The 21,688-nt window shown below is 45.8% G+C and overlaps 2 protein-coding genes across 2 annotated transcripts in view; one reads left to right on the top strand and one right to left on the bottom strand.

Annotated features, from left to right (window-relative positions):
- Positions 1-17,346, bottom strand: part of LOC144606556 (uncharacterized) — a 23,676-nt gene extending 6,330 nt beyond the window's left edge. The window contains exons 1-3 of the mRNA XM_078422811.1: positions 17,211-17,346; positions 7,194-7,239; positions 6,175-6,303 (exon numbers count right to left, since the gene is read on the bottom strand). Coding sequence (XP_078278937.1) covers positions 6,175-6,303; positions 7,194-7,223 — 159 coding nt within the window. The 5' untranslated portion in view covers positions 7,224-7,239; positions 17,211-17,346. The remainder of the gene's footprint in view (positions 1-6,174; positions 6,304-7,193; positions 7,240-17,210) is intronic.
- The window catches only part of pimreg (PICALM interacting mitotic regulator), a 21,211-nt gene continuing 13,950 nt past the window's right edge, over positions 14,428-21,688 (top strand). Inside the window, exon 1 of the mRNA XM_078422361.1 lies at positions 14,428-14,706. Within this exon, the coding sequence (XP_078278487.1) occupies positions 14,428-14,706 (279 nt within the window). The remainder of the gene's footprint in view (positions 14,707-21,688) is intronic.

Below are 21,688 nucleotides of genomic sequence, written 5' to 3'. Positions count from 1 at the left end.
TGTTTCCACCAGTGGGAGAGTCTAGGACCAGAGGGCACAGCCTCAGAATAAAAGGACAAACCTTTAGTTAGGTTTAGAGATATAGCGCGAAACAGGCCCGCACCGACCAGCGATCCCTGCACACTAACACTATCCTACACACACCAGGGACAATTTACATTTATTTCAAGCCAATTAACCTACAAACCTGCACGTCTTTGGAGTGTGGGAGGAAACCGGAGGTACCGGAGAAAACCCACGCAAGTCACGGGGAGAACGTACAAACTCCGTACAGACAGCGCCCGTGGTCAGGATCGAACCCGGGTCTCTGGTGCTGTAAGGTAGCAACTCTACCGCTGCGCCACCGTGCCGCCCTTTTGAATGGAGATGAGGAGGAATTTCTTTAGTCAGAGGGTGGTGAATCTGTGGAATTCTTTGCCTCAGACGGCTGTGGAGGCCAAGTCAATGGATATGTTTTAAGCAGAGATAGACAGATTCTTGATTAGAATGGGTGTCAGGGGTTATGGGGTTGAAAGGGCAAGGTCGATCAGCAGTGATTGAATGGCAGAGTAGACTTGATGGGCTGAATGGCTTAATTCTGCTCCTATAATTGATGTATTTATCCACTTATGAAAACAGACTTGGTTTTCTCAATTATAGGGTTCTAATTGCTGCAGTGATTGATGTATCTCATTGAAACATGTTAGCAATGCGACGGTCATTTTTACTTCATCAGCTAACAAGGAAGCAAAGTTGGCTGGTTAGCTAATGACCTCCCTTCTCAGAAGTATTTCTGGGACCACGGCCATTGGTCCCGACAGCACAATGGGGACGGGTCCACAACGGACCCACCCAGAGAATGTGTCCAGGGTCACAGCCGCGGTTGAGGCCCTCGCAGTCATAGTCATGGAGTGATGCAGTATGGAAACAGGGCCTCAGTGTGTTGGATAGAACCAGTGTATGGGCGGCACGGTGGCGCAGTGGTAGAGTCGCTGCCTCGCAGCGCCAGAGACCCGGGTTCAATCCTGACCACGGGTGCTGTCTGTACGGAGTTTGTACGTTCTCCCCGTGACCTGCGTGGGATTTCTCTGGGATCTCCGGTTTCCTCCCACACTCCAAAGACCTACAGGTTTGTAGGTTAATTGGCTCGGTAAAAATTGTAAATTGTCCCTAGTGTGTGCAGTATAGTGGTAGCAGGAAACATGTTCCCAATGTTGGGGGAGTCCAGAACAAGGGGCCACAGTTTAAGAATAAGGGGTAGGCCATTTAGAACTGAGATGAGGAAAAACTTTTTCAGTCAGAGAGTTGTGAATCTGTGGAATTCTCTGCCTCAGAAGGCAGTGGAGGCCAATTCTCTGAATGCATTCAAGAGAGAGCTAGATAGAGCTCGTAAGGATAGCGGAGTCAGGGGGTATGGGGAGAAGGCAGGAACGGGGTACTGATTGAGAATGATCAGCCATGATCACATTGAATGGCGGTGCTGGCTCGAAGGGCCGAATGGCCTCCTCCTGCACCTATTGTCTATTGTCTATAGTGTGCGGGGATCACTGGTTGGCACGGACTCGGTGGGCCGAAGGACCTGTTTCCGCGCTGTATCTCTAAACTAAACTAAACTAAACCACACCTCTCAGAACTTTGTTCATATGACAGTAAACTAGACTTGATTTGACCTGAATATTTTTTCAGATCGTCTTCAACCACGCTCATAAACACTCGATGACCTTTGTTAATCAGCCGTGGTTAAATGAACTATATCAGTCTTCCTCAATCATAAAATCAAAGACATCTGTGTCTCTTTTTATTCACGTGCTCCACCCTTTTCCAAGACAGCATTCCAATGGGCTTCAGTTATTGGCATTGTTCCACGTTTGGAATGAAAAGTTGAAATCTATGACATTGCAAAGCAATTAACTCTTCACTCCAAAGACAATACTGACTTAGGCAATAGACAATAGACAATAGGTGCAGGAGGAGGCCATTCGGCCCTTCGAGCCAGCACCGCCATTCAATGTGATCATGGCTGTTCATTCTCAATCAGTACCCCGTTCCTGCCTTCTCCCCATACCCCCTGACTCCGCTATCCTTAAGAGCTCTCTAGCTCTCTCTTGAATGCATTCAGAGATTTGGCCTCCACTGCCTTCTGAGGCAGAGAATTCCACAGATTCACAACTCTCTGACTGAAAAAGTTTTTCCTCATCTCAGTTCTAAATGGCCTACCCCTTATTCTTAAACTGTGGCCCCTTGTTCTGGACTCCCCCAACATTGGGAACATGTTTCCTGCCTCTAACGTCCAACCCCTTAATAATCGTATACGTTTTGATAAGATCCCCTCTCATCCTTTTAAATTCCAGTGTATACAAGCCTAGTCGCTCCAGTCTTTCAACATATGACAGTCCCGCCATTCCGGGAATTAACCTAGTAAACCTACGCTGCACGCTCTCAATAGCAATGACTTCTTCATGTTAGTGAGTTAGATAGTTTTGTTTATTGTCACTTGCAACAGTGATGATACATTGCATACATCGCAGTGACACAGCGTGGAAACAGGTCCTTCGGCCCAACTTGGCCGCACTGACCAACATGTCCCATCTACACCACTCCCACTTGCCTGCGTTTGGCCCATAACCCTCCAAACCTGCTCTATCCATGTACCTGCCCAAATGTTACTTAAATGTTACGATAATCCCTACCTCAACTACCTCCTCTGGCAGCTCATTCCATACCTCCACCACCCTCTATGTGATAAAAATTACCTCTCAGATTCCTATTAAATCTTTCCCCCCTCACCTTAAACCTATGTCCTCTGGTTCACAATTCCTCTACTCTGGGCAAGGGACCCTGTCAGTCAACCCGATCTATTCCTCTCATGATCTTATACACCTCTATAAGATCACCCCTCATCCTCCTGTGCTTCAAGGAATAGAGTCCCAGCCTTCTCAACCTCCCCCTTTAGCTCAGACCCTTTCTTGATTAGTACAGGTGTCAGAGGTTATGGGGAGAAGGCAGGAGAATGGGGTTAGGAGGGAGAGATAGATCAGCCGTGATAGAATGGCCCATTGATGGGCCGAATGGCCTAATTCTGCTCCGATTCCTTATGACCTTATGAGTCCTGGCAACATCCTCGTAAATCGTCTCTGCACCTTTTCGAGCTTGACAACAACTTTCCAAAAACATGGTGCCCAGAACTGAACACAATACTCTAAATGTGGCCTCACCAATGTTTTGGATGATGAGATGGAAATGTGGACATATTACAGATGGAGATGTATCAAAAGGCAATTTTAAAGCTGATTCAAAGCTTAGTTTAGAGATACAGTGCGGAAACAGGCCTTTCAGCCCACTGAGTCTGCAGTGACCTGCGATCCTCATATATTAACACTATCTCGGGACAATTTACAATTTTACAGAAGCCAATTAACCTACAAATCTGCACGTCTTTGAGATTTGGGAGGAAACCGGAGCACCCAGGCGGCAGTAGAGTTGCTGCCTTACAGCGAATGCAGCGCCGGAGACTCAGGTTCGATCCCGACTACGGGCGCCGTCTGTACGGAGTTTGTACGTTCTCCCCGTGACCTGCGTGGGTTTTCTCCGAGATCTTCGGTTTCCTCCCACACTCCAAAGACGTACAGGTTTGTAGGTTAATTGGCTGGGCAAGTGTAAAAATTGTCCCTAGTGGGTGTAGGATGGTGTTAATGTGCGGGGATCGCTAGGCGGCACGGACCCGGTGGGCCGAAGGGCCTGTTTCCGCGCTGTATCTCTAAATCTGAAAAATCACCCAGAGAAAACCCACGCAGGTCACGGGGAGAACGTACAGACAGCAGCCCGTGGTCAGGATCGAACCCGGGTCTCCGGCGCTGTGAGGCAGCAACTCTACCGCTGCGCCAATTAATTTGAGGCATTCTGGATGATCAGCATAAACTGCCGATTTTACAGTCTCCCGCCAAGTAACCTGCCGTTGGATAAAAGGAGTAAAAAAATATATATTCTCATTACTTCATGCTAATGCAAGTTATTTCAGCATAAGTAATGTAGAAATTCCATCTTCACAGCAGTGGGTCATATTAAAATTAAAGGCCTTTCTCATTTCTATTACCAACAGAGCATACAAAGAATATGTTTTAAATTTTGCTATTTATATGTTAAGAGGTTTTTGCTCCTGGCTATTTAATTCCGAATGGTAGATGCATCAAAGAGTGTGGAACTTAACGGATGTACAGCTGCTGAATTGGTGGGGAAAAGACACAGAAACAAAGACTCCATTCAGATTATGCCCAGTCCATTCTTGTTGTTTGATATTTACTTGGGCAGCTCACATCCCAGCGGTATGAATATTGACCTCTAACTTCAAGTAACCCTTGCTCGCCCTCTGTCTCCGTCCCTCCCCTATCCTAGATCTACAACTAGTTTCACTGAGCTCCTGATTACATTTTACATTTTAACGTTGTCACCTTCCCCTAGCTAACAATGATCTATTCTACATTTTCCTTGACCTCCGTCACCTTTGATCACTCGTTTTCACACCTTACCCTTCCGTACCTTTCTCCCCTGGTTCTCAGTCTGAGGAAGGGTCTCGACACAAAACGTCGCCCATTCCTTCTCTCCAGAGATGCTGCCAGTCCCGCTGAGTTACTCCAGCATTTTGTGTCTATCTTCAGTGTAAACCAGCATCTGCAGTTCCTTCCTAAACGTTTGTAAAAGGACATGCCTTTAGGATGGAGGTGAGGGGGAGTTTCTTTTAGTCAGAGGCTGGCGAAACTGTGGAATTCATTGCCACAGAAGGCCGTGGAGGCCAAGTCAATGGATATTTTTAAGGCAGAGATAGATTCTTGATTAGTACAGATGTCAGTGGTTAAGGGCAGAAGGCAGGAGAATGGGGTTAGGAGGGAGAGTTAGATCAGCCATGATTGATTGGCGGAGCAGACTTGATGGGCCGAATGGCCTAATTCTGCTCCTATCACTTAAGAACATGAACTTGTGAACAATGAATAAAGTAGAAAGTAAATATATTTGTACAGTCTTTCTCCACAACAAACAAGAAAAAAATATATTGTAATTTAAAAGACATAAATTCTTCAACCACTGCATAGTCAGTTTAGAAGGACTATTGAAAATGTTGCGTTTTTCCTGAATGATTTTGAGGTGACTTTGTGGGTTAGTTTTGCACAGATATACAGTAGCAGTTGAAAAGAAACAGAGGCAGAAAGTGGTGGTGTGGCTCAGCGGGACAGGCAGCATCTCTGCTGAAAAAGGGCGGGTGACGTTTTGGGTCAGGACCCTTCTTCAGACTGAAAAGCAGGGGGTGGGGTGGGGGGGTGAAGAGCTGGAGGCGAAGAAAGACTAGGACTAAGCAAGGCCGGCCACAAATGACCTCGGGCAGGGCGGTGCCTGGTCGGTCCATTGTTGGCAGGGGGAAGGTGTGATCTCAAGAGAAACAATGTGGTGAACTGTGGTACTGGTCAATCGGCCTCCCTCCTTGCCCCCTCCCTCCTTGCCCCCTCCCTCCTTGCCCCCTCCCTCCTTGCCCCCTCCCTCCTTGCCCCTCCCTCCTTGCCCCCTCCCTCCTTGCCCCCTCCCTCCTTGCCCCCTCCCTCCTTGCCCCCTCCCTCCTTGCCCCTCCCTCCTTGCCCCCTCCCTCCACCCTAGTCATTTTACCAATCCCACAGTTCTCCATCAGTCTGTCTGTAGAAGGGTCTCGACCTGAAACGTCACCCATTCCTTCCCTCCAGAAATGCTGCCTGACCCGTTGAGTTACTCCAGCATTTTGTGTCTACCCACAGCTCTCCACTTTGTTTCTCTGTGAGCCTCAGCATTGCATCCATGCTTTTATATTCTAGTCCCCCCGAAATGAATGCTAGCATTGCATTTGCCTTGCCTGTCTCGACCTGGAAATTAACCTGCAGGAAGGAACTGCAGATGCTGGTTTAAACCGAAGAAAGGCACAAAATGCTGGAGAAACTCAGCGGGTCAGGCAGCGTCTCTGGAGAGAAGGAATGGGTGGCGTTTCGGTTCGAGACCCTTCTTCAGACAGGGTTTCCAAAATTGACCTTTGTAAGTCCTGCACCAGCACTCCTAAGTCCCTTTGCACCTCCAATCTCTGAATCCTCTCCCCATTTAGAAAGTAGTCTATGCCTTTATTCCCTCGACTGGCATTAACACTTGCACATCAGATTCCATTGTCAAGCAGCCAATTTGTACCTCCAGAGTTGCATTGTTCTTAAAGACAAGACACTGCTCCTGAGTAGCGGACAGAGCAACCATCTCCTTTGCTCCATTCTGAAGTCGATCTGGATCAGAATGCGTCTTCTTCTTATTGGAAAATTGGATCTATTTTCAAGACACAAAGAAGATCCATCAACAATTCCATGTAGGAAGGAACCTCAGATGCTGGTTTACACTGAAGATAGACACAAAAAGCTGGAGTAACTCAGTGAGTCATAGTCATAGAGTGATACAGTGTGGAAACAGATCCTTCGGCCCAACTCGCCCACACCGGCCAACAATGTCCCAGCTACATTAGTCCCACTTGCCTGCACTTGGTCCATATCCCTCCAAACCTGTCCTATGCATGTACCTGTCTAACTGTTTCTTAAACATTGGGATAGTCCCTGCCACAACTACCAACTCTGGCAGCTCGTTCCATACACCCACTACCCTCTGTGTGAAAAAGTCACTTATCCATGGATGCTGCCTGACCTGAGTTACTCCAGTACTTTGTGTCATTTTTCTGCATGTTGTGGGTAACCCTGCTGGCTGATAAGAAGGCACTAAAGCAGCTTTAGACGGCACTGGGCCTGTATTCGCTGGAGTTTAGAAGAATGAAGGGGGACCTCTGAAACGTACAGAATAGTGAAAGGCTTGGATAGAGTGGATGTGGAGAGGATGTTTTCACTAGTGGGAAAGTCTAGGACAAGAAGTCGCAGGCTCAGAATTAAAGGACGTTCTTTTAAGAAGGAGATTAGGAGGAATTTCTTTTGTCAGAGGGTGGTGAATCTTTGGAATTCTTTGCCACAAAAGGCTGTGGAAGCCAAGTCAATGGGTATTTTATAAGGCTGAGATAGATAGATTCTTGATTAGTGCGGGTGTCAGAGGTTATGGGGAGAAGGCAGGAGAATGGGGTTAGGAGGGAGAGATAGATCAGCCATGATTGAACTGTGGAGTAGACTTGATGGGCCGAATGGCCTAATTCTGCTCCTATCACTAATGACGTTTCTTACCCTATTCAACAGGATCCTCAGCTTTGCCATCCTCTCCACTGTAGATCTGGATCGAGAAAAAATAAATAAGTCAGTGTGTAGCAAATAAATTGCATTGAGTTATAGAGTAGTAGAGTGTGGAAACAGGCCCTACGGCCCAACTTGCCCACTCCGGCAAATGTACAAATTGTCCCTAGTGGGTGAAGGATAGTATTAATGTGCGTGGATCGTTGGTCGGCGCGGACACGGTGGGCCGAAGGGCTGTTTTCAACGCTGTAAACTAAACCAAATAAATTTTAAATGCCTGGCAGCAGCCAGGTTACTTCATAACACAGTAACATTTTTTAAACGTATATTACCTTGTGTTTGGGTCGATGCAACGGTCAGCTCTCATCTCCATGCCCGACAAATGGTTACGTGTATAACAGGATATGCTTGTACAGTTTATTTGGAAAGACATGAGGAAATGCCAGACCAATCTTAAAGGCAACCTTCTTATGTTCTAATACATGAGTGGATCGGTGGCTGTTTACCCCGTTCCTCATTCTTTGCGATTTTAATTAGGTGTTACTTCATTACATCTAGAAAAGGCTGCCTTCAAGGAAATCAGGTTTTGTCCTGTTAACAAGTGAGAGGCCGGCACGGTGGCGCAGCGGTAGAGTTGCTGCCTCACAACGCCAGAGACCCAGGTTCCATCCTGACTAGGGGCGCTGTCTGTACGGAGTTTGTACGTTCTCCCCGTGACCCGCGTGGGTTTTCTCCGGGTGCTCCGGTTTCCTCCCACACTCCAAAGACGTACAGGTTTGTAGGTTAATCGGCTTGGTACAAGTGTAAATTGTCCCTAGTGTGTGTAGGATGGTGTAAGTGTGCGGGGATCGCTGGTCGGTGCGGACACGGTGGGCCGAAGGGCCTGTTTCCGCACTGTACCTCTAAACTAAAAACTAAACCACTTTTCTCAACATCATGTCCATGGGTCGATTGATAAAATCCATCATCAAATGCAAATAAATGGAGAATACTTGCAGAATTATTCACGTCTCAATTTCATTACTTTTGTGATTTATTATTTACTTTAGATTTTGGAGATACAGGCCCCTCGGTCTACCGAGTCCGCGCCGACCATCGATCCCTCCCACCCCCCTGCCTCCCCCCCTTCCCCCCCATACACAAGCACTGTGCTACACACTGGGGACAATTCTTACCGAGCCAATTAACCTACAAACCTGTACGCCCTTGGAGTGTGGGCGGAAACCGGAGCACCCAGAGAAAACCCACACGGTCACGGGGAGAACGTGAAAACTCCGCACAGACAGCGCCCGTAGTCAGGGTCAAACCCGGGTCTCTGAGGCAGCAACTGCACCTCCGCGCCACCGTGCCGCTCCAGTTATGTAATATATATCTGATTTAAAATCGCGGGAAGATTCAACACAAGCAAATTTCAAACTTGGGCACAAAGTGCTGGAGTAACTCGGCGGGCCAGGCAGCATCTCTGGAGAGAAGGGATAGGTGACGTTTCGGGTCGAGACTAATCTGAAGAAGTGTAAGAAAATAACTGCAGATGCTGGTACAAATGGAAGGTATTTATTTCACAAAATGCTGGAGTAACTCAGCGGGTCAGGCAGCATCTCAGGAAACATAGAAACATAGAAAGTAGGTGCAGAAGTAGGCCATTCGGCCCATCGAGCCTGCACCGCCATTCAATATGATCATGGCTGATCATCCAGCTCAGTAGCCTGTACCTGCCTTCTCTCCATACCCCCCCGATCCCTTTAGCAAAAAGGGCCACATCTAACTCCCTCTTAAATATAGCCAATGAACTGGCCTCAACTACCTTCTGTGGCAGAGAATTCCACAGACTCACCACTCTCTGTGTGAAGAAATGTTTTCTCATCTCGGTCCTAAAAGACTTCCCCCTTATCCTTAAGCTGTGACCCCTGGTTCTGGACTCCCCCAACATCGGGAACAATCTTCCCGCATCTAGCCTCTCCAACCCTTTAAGAATTTTATATGTTTCTATAAGATCCCCCCTCAGTCTTCTAAATTCCAGCGAGTACAAGCCCAGTCTATCCAGTCTTTCCTCATATGCAAGTCCCGCCATCCCAGAGATTAATCTGGTGAATCTTCTCTGTACTCCCTCTAAGGCAAGAACGTCGTTCCTCAGGTTAGGAGACCAAAACTGCACACAATACTCCAGGTGCGGTCTCACCAAGGCCCTGTACAACTGCAGCAGAACCTCCCTGCTCCTAAACTCAAATCCTCTTGCTATGAATGCCAACCTACCATTCGCTTTCTTCACTGCCTGCTGTACCTGCATGCTTGCTTTCAATGACTGGTGCACCATGACACCCAGGTCACGTTGCATCTCCCCTTCTCCCAATCGGTCACCATTCAGGTAATACTCTGCTTTCCTGTTCTTGCCGCCAAAGTGGATAACCTCACATTTATCCACATTATATTGCATCTGCCATGCATTTGCCCACTCGCCTAATCTATCCAAGTCACTCTGCAGCCTCCTAGCATCCTCCTCGCAGCTAACACTGCCACCCAGCTTCGTGTCATCCGCAAACTTAGAGATGTTGCATTCAATTCCCTCGTCCAAATCATTAATATACACTGTAAATAACTGGGGTCCCAGCACTGAGCCTTGCGGTACCCCACTAGTCACTGCCTGCCATTACGAAAAGGACCCGTTTATTCCTACTCTTTGCTTCCTGTCCGCCAACCAATTTTCTATCCACCTCAACACTGAACCCTCAATACCGTGTGAGAGAAGGAATGGGTGACAAAATGCTGGAGTAACTCAGCAGGACAGGCAGCATCCACAAAATGCCGAAGAAAGGTCGCGACCCGAAACGTCACCCATTCCTTCTCTCCTGAGAAACTGCCCGACCTGCTGAGTTACTCCGGCATTTTGTGAAATAAATACCTCTAATCTGAAGAAGGGTCTCTTCAGATTACGAAACGTCACTGTTATCTTTCTCTCGAGATGCAACCTGACCCGCTGAGTTACTCCAGCACTTTGTGTCTATCCTTGGTAATAAGCCAGCGCCTGCATTTCCTTACTATCAAATTTCAAACGTGATCAGTGGAAGGAAACGGGGATTGTAGGTTTCATGTTACCAGCCGTTATTCACAGCAGAATCTCCATTATCTGCTGGAACCAGAGAAATTGGTATATTATTGCCACGGACACCGACATACAGTGAAAGCCTTTGGTAGCGTGCGAACCAGTTAAGTTAGATAATACAGTTCATGAGTACAATCGATCCATTCACAAGTACAACAGTGAGAGCAAAGAGAAAATTACCAGAGGGCCGACTATACTTTAGTAAACAAGGATTCATTTCCAAATGGAATATAGAGTTTTTCAAACAGTGATTGTCATAGGGACAATGAAATTCTAACTTGCACTCCTCAAATTTGCAATTTCAGCAATCTACAAATATTTTTTCCCAAGCATCGAGACATCTTTGGAAATTCATATTTATTCATTTAATTATGTACAAAAGCAAATTGTTTGCCCCAGGTCTAAAGTTTAAAGGTGTCAGAAGTTATTGGGAGAAGGCAAGAGAATGGGGCTGGGGGGGGGAGAGATAGATCAGCCATGATTGAATGGTGGAGGAGACTTATGGCCTAATTACATAGAAACATAGAAAATAGTTGCAGGAGGAGGCCATTTGGCCCTTCGAGCCAGCACCGCCATTCATTGTGATCATGGCTGATCATCCACAATCAGTAACCCGTGCCTGCCTTCTCCCCATACCACTTGATTCCGCTAGCCCCTAGAGCTCTATCTAACTCTCTCCAGTGAATTGGCCCCCACTGCCCTCTGTGGCAGAGAATTCCACAAATTCACAACTCTCTGGGTGAAAAAGTGTTTTCGCACGTCAGTTTTAAATGGCCTCCCCTTTATTCTTAGACTGTTTGGCCCCTGGTTCTGGACTCCCCCAATATTGGGAACATTTTTCCTGCATCTAGCTTGTCCCGACCTTAGGACTTAAGTGGCAGGAAACTTTAAAGCCAGTCAGAGGGAGAGGGGAGGGGGGGTAAAGTGATCAGATAAAATCTGCTTTAAAAATTGTTAACGGTTGTCTGCAGAAAGGAGTGTATATATAGGAAGGAACTGTGGGTGCTGGTTTACACCATTTGGGTGAATGCCTGAAGAAGGGTCTCGACCCGAAACGTCACCCATTCCTTCTCTCCAGAGATGCTGCCTGTCCCGCTGAGTTACTCCAGCTTTTTGTATCTATCTGTAGAAAGATATCTGAGTGAGATTGTCATATATTTCCCTGGGGGTGTGTGCAAGGTTCCCATGCAAGTGCTTTCAGCCGGGGCTGTGGTTTCAGTTTATTGTCACGTGTACTGAGGTACAGGGAAAAGCTATTTTGTTGCGTGCTAACCAGTCAGCGGAAAGACAGTAGATGATTACAATCGAGCTGTCCACAGCGTACAGATACAGGATGAAGGGAAAAATGATTAGTGCACGGTAAAGTCTAGTAAAAATATTCTATGGGTCTCCAATGAGGTCGATGGGAGGTCAGAACCGCTCACTAGTTGGTGAGAGGACGGTTCAGTTGCCTGAAGACAGCCGGGAAGAAACTGTCCCTGAATCTGGAGGCGTGCGTTTTCACACTTCCGTATCTCTTGCCTGATGGGAGAGGGGAGAAGAGGGAGTGTTTGGGGTGAGACTGGTCCTTGATTATGCTGCTGGCCTTGCGTGAGGTGTAGGTGGAGTCGATGGAAGGGAGGCTGGTTTGTGTGACGGTCCACAACTCTCTGCCATTTCTTGAGATTCCACATAGTTGCAACCAGAGGGCGCCCAGCTCACACCATCACTGCAGTCGTGCCCGACTCCCTGCAACGACACTAATCCCACATCTTATACAGTCTCTAACTGGTTGCCTGGTTGAGAAACTCCAATGCCCAGGAGCGAAGGAGACTGCCTGGCCCATCACTAGCTCCGACCTCCCCACCGTCGAAGGGGTTTACCGGAGTCGCTGCCTCGAGCGAGACCCAGCAGGGAGACCCAGCAGGGAGACATGTCTGTGGGGGGAATGTTGCCGACTGGCCCGCTGCAGACTGCAGGAGTACGTGCTGAGGGATGCACTGAAGCTCGGTGCAGCCAACGCCAAGGCCCTGTGGGGGAGGGCCACAGTCTAGGGTCCTTCCGCTGCTGGACATGGGGGGCAGGGTGTGGTGGAGAGAGACGCCCCTCCAAATAAGGGAAGGGATTCCACGCCGGGGGGTCACGTGAGTGGCAACGGTGGGGGGTAAATTTGTAAACAGTATTGAATGTATGTAGAGCCTTCGAGAACGTCGGATGGAGTCTTGTAAGGATGATGTTTTGTCTCTATTTCTGGAATAAAGTATATTTTGAAATATTTTTTTTAAAGCTGCCTCTAAAAAGGCAGCCAGCATCATCAGAGACCCACACCACCCTGGCCACACTCTCATTTCACTCCTGTCATTGGGAAGAAGGTACAGGAGCTGGAAAACTGGGACATCCAGGTTCAGGGACAACTTCTTCCCTTCAGCCATTAAACACTACAACCTCCAAATAAGCTGAACCACATAGACTTGGGGGCTTTGGTTTTGTATGTGTATTTTATATATATATATATATAGACAGAAAATGCTTGAGTAACAGGCAGCATCTCTGGAGAAAATGGATAGGTTTCTCCTCAGCCAGAAGTAGGGTCTCGACTCAAAACGTCACGTATTCCTTTTCTCCTGAGATGCTCCCTGTCCCGCTGAGTTACTCCAGCATTTTGTATCTATCTTCAGTGTAAACGAGCATCTGCATATCTATATACACACACACACACACATATCAAGAGTCAGGAGTGTGGGGGAAGGAACTGCAGATGCTGGTTCAAACCGGATAGACACAAAAAGTTGGAGTAACTCAGCGGGTCAGGCAGCATCTCTGGAGAGAAGGGATGGGTGACGTTTTGGGTTGAGACCCTTCTTTGGATTCCAGCGTTTGTGCCTATCTTCAAGAGAGGGAGTGTCTTATGTCTGAAAACAGAACAATAGGAGGAGGAGGGGGGGAAGAGAGAGGGGGGAGGAGAGAGGGAGTGGGAGTGGGGGTGGGAGAGGGAGTGGGGGTGGAGAGAGGGAGTGGGGGTGGGAGAGGGGAGGGAGAGGGAGAGAGGGGGAAAGAGGGAAGGATGGGGGAGAGAGCGAGGGAGGGGGAAAGTGGGAGGGAGAGGGAGGGAGAGAGGGAGTGGGGGTGGAGAGAGGGAGTGGGAGAGGGAGTGGGGAGGGAGAGAGGGGGAAAGAGGGGAGGATGGGGGAGAGAGGGAAGGATGGGGGAGAGAGCGAGGGAGGGGGAGAGAGCGAGGGAGGGGAGAGTGGGAGAATGGGAGGGAGGGGGGAGAGAGGGAGGGGGAGGGAGAGAGAGAGAGAGGGAGGGAGGGAGGGGGTGGGGAGGGGGGAGAGAGGGGGGGGGATGTGTTACATTCCAGGTCCAGCAGCAGCCAATACACGGCAGGGTGAGCTGGCGATTTGCAACACTGACCAATCGCGTCGCGGGAATGAGGTGCGGCAACAAAGTAGCGCCAAATTCAAAAATATCCCAGAGGAGAAAGAAAGAGACAGAGAGAGGGAGGAGGGGAGAGAGAGAGAGAGAGAGGAGAGGAGAGGAGAGGAGAGGAGAGAGAGAGAGAGAGAGAGAGAGAGGGAGAGAGAGGGAGGGAGGGAGAGAGAGGGAGGGAGGGGGAGAGGCAGGGATAGAGAGAGAGAGAGAGGTAGGGAGGGAGAGAGAGACAAGGATAGAGAGAGAGACAAGGATAGAGAGAGAGGCAGAGATAGATAGAGAGAGAGAGGGAGAGAGGAAGAGAGAGAAAAAGAAAGAGAAAAAGAAAGAGGCAGAGAGAGAGAGAGAGAGAGAGAGAGAGAGAGAGAAAAAGAAAGAGGCAGAGAGAGAGAGAGAGAGAGAGAGAGAGGCAGGGTGAGAGAGCGAGAAAAGGAGAGGGGCAGAGAGAGAGAGAGAGAGAGAGAGAGAGAGAGAGAAACAGATAGAGACAGAAAAATAGAGAGGAGAGGCAAAGTCAGAGAGAGACACAGAAACAGACAGGGATAGATAGACGGGGGGGGGGACAGAGAAAACGGGGAGAGAAAAAGGAGGGGACCGTGAGAGAGAGAGAAAGAGGCAGACACTCACTCACTCACTCACACACACACAGACAGAGGCAGACACACACAGTCCACAGACAAGACAGACAGACACACACACAGGGGGGGGGGGGGCAGCATGCAGTGTGGGTTGAGCCGCTGGCGGCAGCAGCACCAGCCGCTGCAGGAGAGCCCGGACAGTGGGGTGGGGGTGCAGGGTCTGGGGGTGCAGGGTCTGGGGGTGCAGGGTCTGGGGGTGCGAGGTGTGGGGGTGCGGGCGGCGCTGAGGAAGCGGCTGCCACTGGGTCGGGTGGATGATAACGCGGAGCCCACGCCCAGTGCGGGCATCAGCAACAAGCCCGGCGCCCTGCACAGTCTGGGGCGCTCCGCCAGGAACACATGGGGCAACGTCTCCCAGGTAAACACTCCCCACCCACCCACTACCCACTCCCCACCCACCCCCCCACCCACTACCCACCCCCCCACCCACTACCCACTCCCCACCCCACCCACCCACACCTGGCGCCGCTGGCTCAGGACCACCAGCCTCTTGTAGGCACAAGGAACTGCAGGCGCTGGTGTGGAAAGCCGTGTGCGTATACTGTGTGTAGATATAGAAGATTGACACCAAAAAAACGAGTAACAACGGGTCAGGCAGCATCTCTGGAGATGGGTGATGTTTCGGGTCGAGACCCTTCTTCAGACTGAATATGTGTGTGTGTGTACATATATATATATGTGTGTGGATATATGTGTGTACATATATATATATATGTGGATATATGTGCGTGTATATACACGCACGTGTATGTATATATGTGTGTGTGTATACGTGTGTGTATACTGTATGCGTGTGTATGTATATATATGTATATGTGTGTATACTGTATATGTGTATGTGCGTGTGTGCAGGTATGTGTGTGTATACATATGTGTGTGTATATATATGTGTGTGTGTGTATACTGTATGTGCGTGTGTATGTATATATATGTGTGTGTGTGTATACTGTATGTGCGTGTGTATGTATATATATGTGTGTGTATATGTGTGTATACTGTATATGTGTGTGTGCAGGAATGTGTGTATACATATGTGTGTATGTATATGTGTGTGTGTATATATATGTGTGTGTATATATATATATATATACACACACAAAAACACATTGCTTCATTTCCCCCTTATTACAAACAGTCTGTGGAAGGGTCCCGACCCGAAACATCACCTATCCATGTTCTCCACGGATGCTGTCAGACCCACTGAGTTACTCCAGCACTTTGCCCTACACTGTAAATAAACGGTGCAAGGAACTGCAGATGGTTTGTGTAAAGGAATACTCTGCTGGAGTAACCCGTAGGTTCACTAGGTTGATTCCCGGAATGGCGGGACTGTCGTATGTTGAAAGGCTGGAGCAATTAGGCTTGTATTCACTGGAATTTAGAAGGATGAGGGGGGATCTTATTGAAACATATAAGATAATTAGGGGATTGGACACATTAGAAGCAGGAAACATGTTCCCAATGTTGGGGGAGTCCAGAACAAGGGGCCACAGTTTAAGAATAAGGGGTAGGCCATTTAGAACGGAGATGAGGAAGAACTTTTTCAGTCGGAGAGTGGTGAAGGTGTGGAATTCTCTGCCTCAGAAGGCAGTGGAGGCCAGTTCGTTGGATGCTTTCAAGAGAGAGCTGGATAGAGCTCTTAAGGATAGCGGAGTGAGGGGGTATGGGGAGAAGGCAGGAACGGGGTACTGATTGAGAGTGATCAGCCATGATCGCATTGAATGGCGGTGCTGGCTCGAAGGGCCGAATGGCCTACTCCTGCACCTATTGTCTATTGTCTAAGACAGGCAGCATCTCTGGAGAAAAGGAATGGGTGACGTTTGGGGTTGAGACCCTTTATTAATTCATTCTTCCTTCCTATTCATACCGCTGGGCTGTAAGCTGCCCAAGCGAAATACGAGGCGCTGTTCCTCCAATTTGCGCTGGGCCTCACTCTGTCGATGGAGGAGGCCCAGGACAGAGAGGTCAGTGTGGGAATGGGAGGGGGAGTGAAAGTGTTGAGCAACAGGGAGATCGGGTAGGTTTAGGCAGACTGAGCGGGGGAGTTTGGTCTCGCTGATGTACAGGTAGGCGTCCACACCTGGAACAGCAGATACAGTAGGTGAGGTTGGAGGAGGTGCAAGAGAATCTGCCTCACCTGAAAGGACTGTCGGGGTCCTTGGAACTGTGTTAATGCAAAAAATGCCGGGGGTCAATGTATAACTAGGCAGCTGGTCAGTGAACTTCAACATAAAACAGGTGGCGTAATAGTAATAGAGTAGAGTTGCTGCCTCACAGCGCCAGAGACCCGGGTTCCATCCCGACTACGGGTGCTGTCTGTACGGAGTTTGTACGTTCTCCTTGTGGCCTGCGTGTGTTTTCTCCGGGTGCTCCGGTTTCCTCCCCCACTCCAAAGCCGTGCAAGTTTGCAGGTTAATTGGCTTGGTATAAATGTAAAATTGTCCCTAGTGTGTGTAGGATAGTGTTAGTGTGCGGGGATCGCTGGGCGGTGGGCCGAAGGGCTTGTTTCCGCGCTGTAGCCCTAAACTACACTAAAAGGTCGGATTTGAGTGTGTAGAAAGGAACTGCAGATGTTGAACCGAAGATGGATCTCTAAAAACTAAAAAAACTAAAACAAAATCACAGGATGTAAAAGTAAGAGGACAGAACAAGTCACTTCAATTGTTCACTGTGTGTCGTGTTGTTACTTGCGGGCAAAGCACCAAGGCAAATTCTTTGTATGTGTACGTACTTGGCTAATAAAATATATTCAATTCAATTCAATTATTCAAGTCACTTCACAGGATGGAACTGTAAGAAAATAACTGCAAATGCTGGTACAAATCGAAGGTATTTATTTCACAAAATGCTGGAGTAACTCACCAGGTCAGGCAGCATCTCAGGAGAGAAGGAATGGGTGACGTTTCGGGTCTTTTCAGGAGGGGAGAGGTTAGAGTCAGTCGGGGGATCGCAGAGTTAGTCACAGGATGGAACTGGTTTTCAGCAAGAACAGAGACAGGGAAAGACGGGATGGTCCACAGGACAAAGGAGGACGTTTCCTGTAGATCTGAGGCGTGAGGGAGTAGATATCTAAAGGAATGATAACCCTTGCATTCCCTCTCTTTCCTCTCGTGTCTTTCCGCTGACTGGTTAGCACGCAACAAAAGCGTACAGGCATCAGCAGTTCCTTCCTACACTGAGATATCCAGATATCCAGCTGATATCGAGAGTTGTGCAAGAAGGAAGTGCAGATGCTGGTTTAAACCGAATGCTGGATCACAATAGTTAACCCTGTAAACAAGTATACGTGACTAAAGATAAACACCAAATGCTGGAGTATCTCAGCGGGTCAGGCGGCATCTGTTGGGCTGTTATCAGGCAACTGAACCATCCCGCCACGAATAGAGAACACTAGTTCGTGCGGCACGGTGGCGCAGCGGTAGAGTTGCTGCCTTACAGCGAATGCAGCGCCGGAGACTCAGGTTCGATCCTGACTATGGGTGCTGTACTGTACGGAGTTTGCACGTTCTCCCCGTGACCTGCGTGGGTTTTCTCCGAGATCTTCGGTTTCCTCCCACACTCCAAAGACGTACAGGTTTGTAGGTTAATTGGCTGGGCAAATGTTCCAAAAAAAAATTGTCCCTAGTGGGTGTAGGATAGTGTTAATGTGCGGGGATCGCTGGGCAGCGCGGACCCGGTGAGCCGAAGAGCCTGTTTCTGCGCTGTATCTCTAAATCTAAACACAGCCCAGTGGTTTGAATATTGATTTCTCTAACTTCAAGTAGCCCCGGCATTCCCTCTCTCTCTCTCCGTCCCTCCCCCACCCAAGTCGCACCAGCTTCTCGTTTTCACCCAACACACAGCCAACAATGGCCTGTTTCCTTTATTATCGTTACTTTTTTGCATATTTTTCATTATTCTTTATCTCTCTACATTAAAGTCTACATCTCTCGTTTCCCTTTCCCGTAACTTTCAGTCTGAAGAAGGGTCTCGGCACGAAACATTGCCCATTCCCTTCTCTCCAGAGATGCTGCCTGTCCCGCTGTTGCTCCAGCTTTTTACGTTTATCATTAGTTCTTTTTTTATTTTTGAAAAGCATATGTACAAATAGAAATTAAAAAACACATTTGTTACAAAGTTCTTACATAGCTTTAATTTTTAAATTTTTGAAGAGAGAAAGTAAAAAATTTAAAAAAACTATAAACTTGGGGAGAGAGAATAAGAGGGTTAAAAAAAAAAGATCTAACAATAAAAATTAAAGGGAGTAGATCCGGGAGACAATAACCACAGTTGTACACCCTGTGAGTTGTAACCCCTAACTCAAGTTTCAACTTTTAATATAAATTTTTTATTTTAATCCTGTGCCAAACCCATTTACTTTTCTAAAAATTCAATAAATGGAGACCATATTTTAAAAAATAACTCGGGTTTGTCGATTAAGGCAAACCTTATTTTTTCCAAATGCAGGGTCTCTGTCATTTCCGTAGTCCACATTTTAATTGTGGGGGTTATTGTTTTTTTCCAAAATTTAAGTATTAATTTTTTCGCAGTTATTAGACTGTAATCAAGAAAATGTACCTGACTTGCTGTAAAATTTGTAGTATATTCTGATAATCCTAATATAATTAATTTTGGATCCATATCTAATTTTTTATTAATAACTTTAGAAACTATTTTAAAAATCTCCAACCAGAAGTTTTGCATTTTTATACAAGTTACGAAAATATGAGTTAAATTAGCTTCTTGAAATTGACATTTATCACAAATAGGAGAGATACTAGGAAAAATCCTATTTAATTTCGTCTTCGAATAATGTAACCTATGTATTATTTTAAATTGTGTTAAGGAATGTCTAGTATTTAATGAACATTGGTGTATATGTTGTAAACTTTCATCCCATATATCTTGCCTTATAAATTGATTCAATTCGTCCTCCCATGCTCGTCTATAAGATTCTGATGACGGAATGTCAGTGTCAAGGAGAGTATTATAAATAAAGGATATTAATTTATTTGAATTATAATGTCGATTCAGGCATACATCAAGTGTTTCTGGACCTCTAAACTTATATTCTTGCATGTGTGATTTTACATAATCTCTAAGTTGTAAATATCTAAAATAATTATTAACATGTAATCTGTACTTCTGCTGTAAATCCTGAAAAGAAAGAAAAGTTCCCTTATGATAAAGATCTCCCACCCTTTTAATTCCATAACTTTTCCATTGAGCAAAGCCTCTATCTAAGACAGACAGTTTAAAAGAAGGATTATTCGCAATAGGAAGGAAAACAGATAATTTACTCAATTTTAACGTAAGCTTTAATTGTTTCCAGGTACGGATAACACTGTGTATAATGGGATTACCTCCGTATGTTTTTTAATTTACATTTATTGGAGCTAAGAGGATCGCACCAATATCAAATGGTAAACAATCCTCTTTCTCCATCTTTAACCACTCCGGTTGTTGATCAGAATCATCCAACCAGCAGGTTATATTTTTAATATTAACCGCCCAATAATAGAATAAAAAATTAGGTAAAGCAATTCCTCCATTAATTTTAGACTTGCATAGATGTCTTTTATTTATTCTATGAGTCTTATAGTCCCAAATAAAATTAGTAACAATTGAATCAATTTAAAAAAAAAACTTTTTTGGAAGATAGATCGGAATTGCTTGAAATAAATATAGTAGCTGTGGAAGAAAGATCATCTTTATAGCATTACTACGACCAACTAATGATATAGGAAGTGTTTTCCAAAATTGGATATTTCTGTGTAATTTAGTGAGTAAAGGAGGAAAATTAAATTTAAATAAAGAAGTATATTTCCTAGTCACGTAAATTCCAAGATATTTAAACTTTTCATAGGCAATTTTAAAAGGAAATTGTTGAAGTATGGCCGGATTATGCTCCATTATTGGCATAATTTCACTTTTGTACCAGTTAATTCTATAACCTGAAAATGAACCAAATTGAGTTATGAGATTTAATAAATTCGGAATGCTAATTTCTGGCTTTGTAATATATATTAATACGTCATCCGCATATAAAGAAATTTTATTGGTTGTATGTTTAGTGTTATAGCCATGAATATCTGAATTTGATCTAATACTCTCAGCAAGTGGTTCTATAATAAGGGCAAATAGAAGCGGTGATAGTGGACATCCTTGTCTACAACCCCTAGATAAATGAAATTTAGATGACAGCATTTGATTAGTTAATATTCTAGCTGTTGGGGATGTATATAAAAGTTTCACCCATGAACAAAAATTTTCACCTAGTTGAAATTTTTCCATCACTGAGAAAAGGTAGGGCCATTCTACTTGATCAAATGCTTTTTCAGCATCTAGCGAAATGATTGCTAAATCTTCATTTAATAGTCTATTTGAATAAATTATATTGAACAAGCGTCTCAAGTTGAAAAATGAATATCGTTTGGCTATAAAGCCTGATTGATCGGGGTGTATCAATTTATCTATAACTAAACTTAATCTCTGAGCTAAGATTTTAGCTAATATCTTCTGATCAGTATTTAAAAGAGCTATCGCCCTATACGAACCAGGGTCTTCAGAATCCTTATCTTTTTTAGGAATAAGGATTATTGTTGATTCAGTCAGAGTTTGTGGTAATCTCTGTTGTTCAAAGGCGTGACTATATACAGTTTGCAAACGTGGAGAGATCAAACCACTGAATTTTTTATAAAATTCATTATTTAAGCCATCAGGGCCAGGAGTCTTCCCATTTTTCATGGATTTAATAGTCTCTTCAACGTCTTTCAGAGTTATTTCTGCGCCCAGTAAATTTCTATCACTCACATTCAAACCAGGAAGGTTACATTCCTGCAAAAAGTTTTGCATCTGCGCAGAACTATCTGTTATTTTTGATGAATATAATGACTGATAAAATTGCACAAATCTCTGATTAATATCCTTAGGTAATTTAAGCAAATCTCCATTTTCTGATCTAATTTTATGAATTGTAGAATCATCTTCTAATTTACGGAGTTGACGTGCTAGCAATTTCTGTGGTTTATCTCCAAATTCAAAATGTTTTTGTTTAGTATATTGAAAAAGCCTTAAAATATGAGCTGAGAGAATATAATTTAACTTATATTTGAGAGCTGCAATTTTATTATGTATTTCAATAGAGGGAGCGATGGCATTTGTTATGTCTAACTGTTTTATCTGACTTTCTAGGTCATGTTGTACAACCCGCTTCAGGCTGAGAGTATTCATTTTATTCACCAGTGCATAAAACTTATTCAAGAATTGATTATTTCTTGGTGGACTCCAAACTTATTCCTTATACGTATAATTCAAAATATCATAATATTATTATATCCGATCATGCCCCTTTAACATTT

Source organism: Rhinoraja longicauda, chromosome 26 (genome assembly GCF_053455715.1).
Source record: "Rhinoraja longicauda isolate Sanriku21f chromosome 26, sRhiLon1.1, whole genome shotgun sequence".
Classification (NCBI taxonomy): domain Eukaryota; kingdom Metazoa; phylum Chordata; class Chondrichthyes; order Rajiformes; family Arhynchobatidae; genus Rhinoraja; species Rhinoraja longicauda.
Note: the sequence above shows the minus strand (reverse complement) of the source record. Positions and strands in the feature narration are given on the sequence as shown.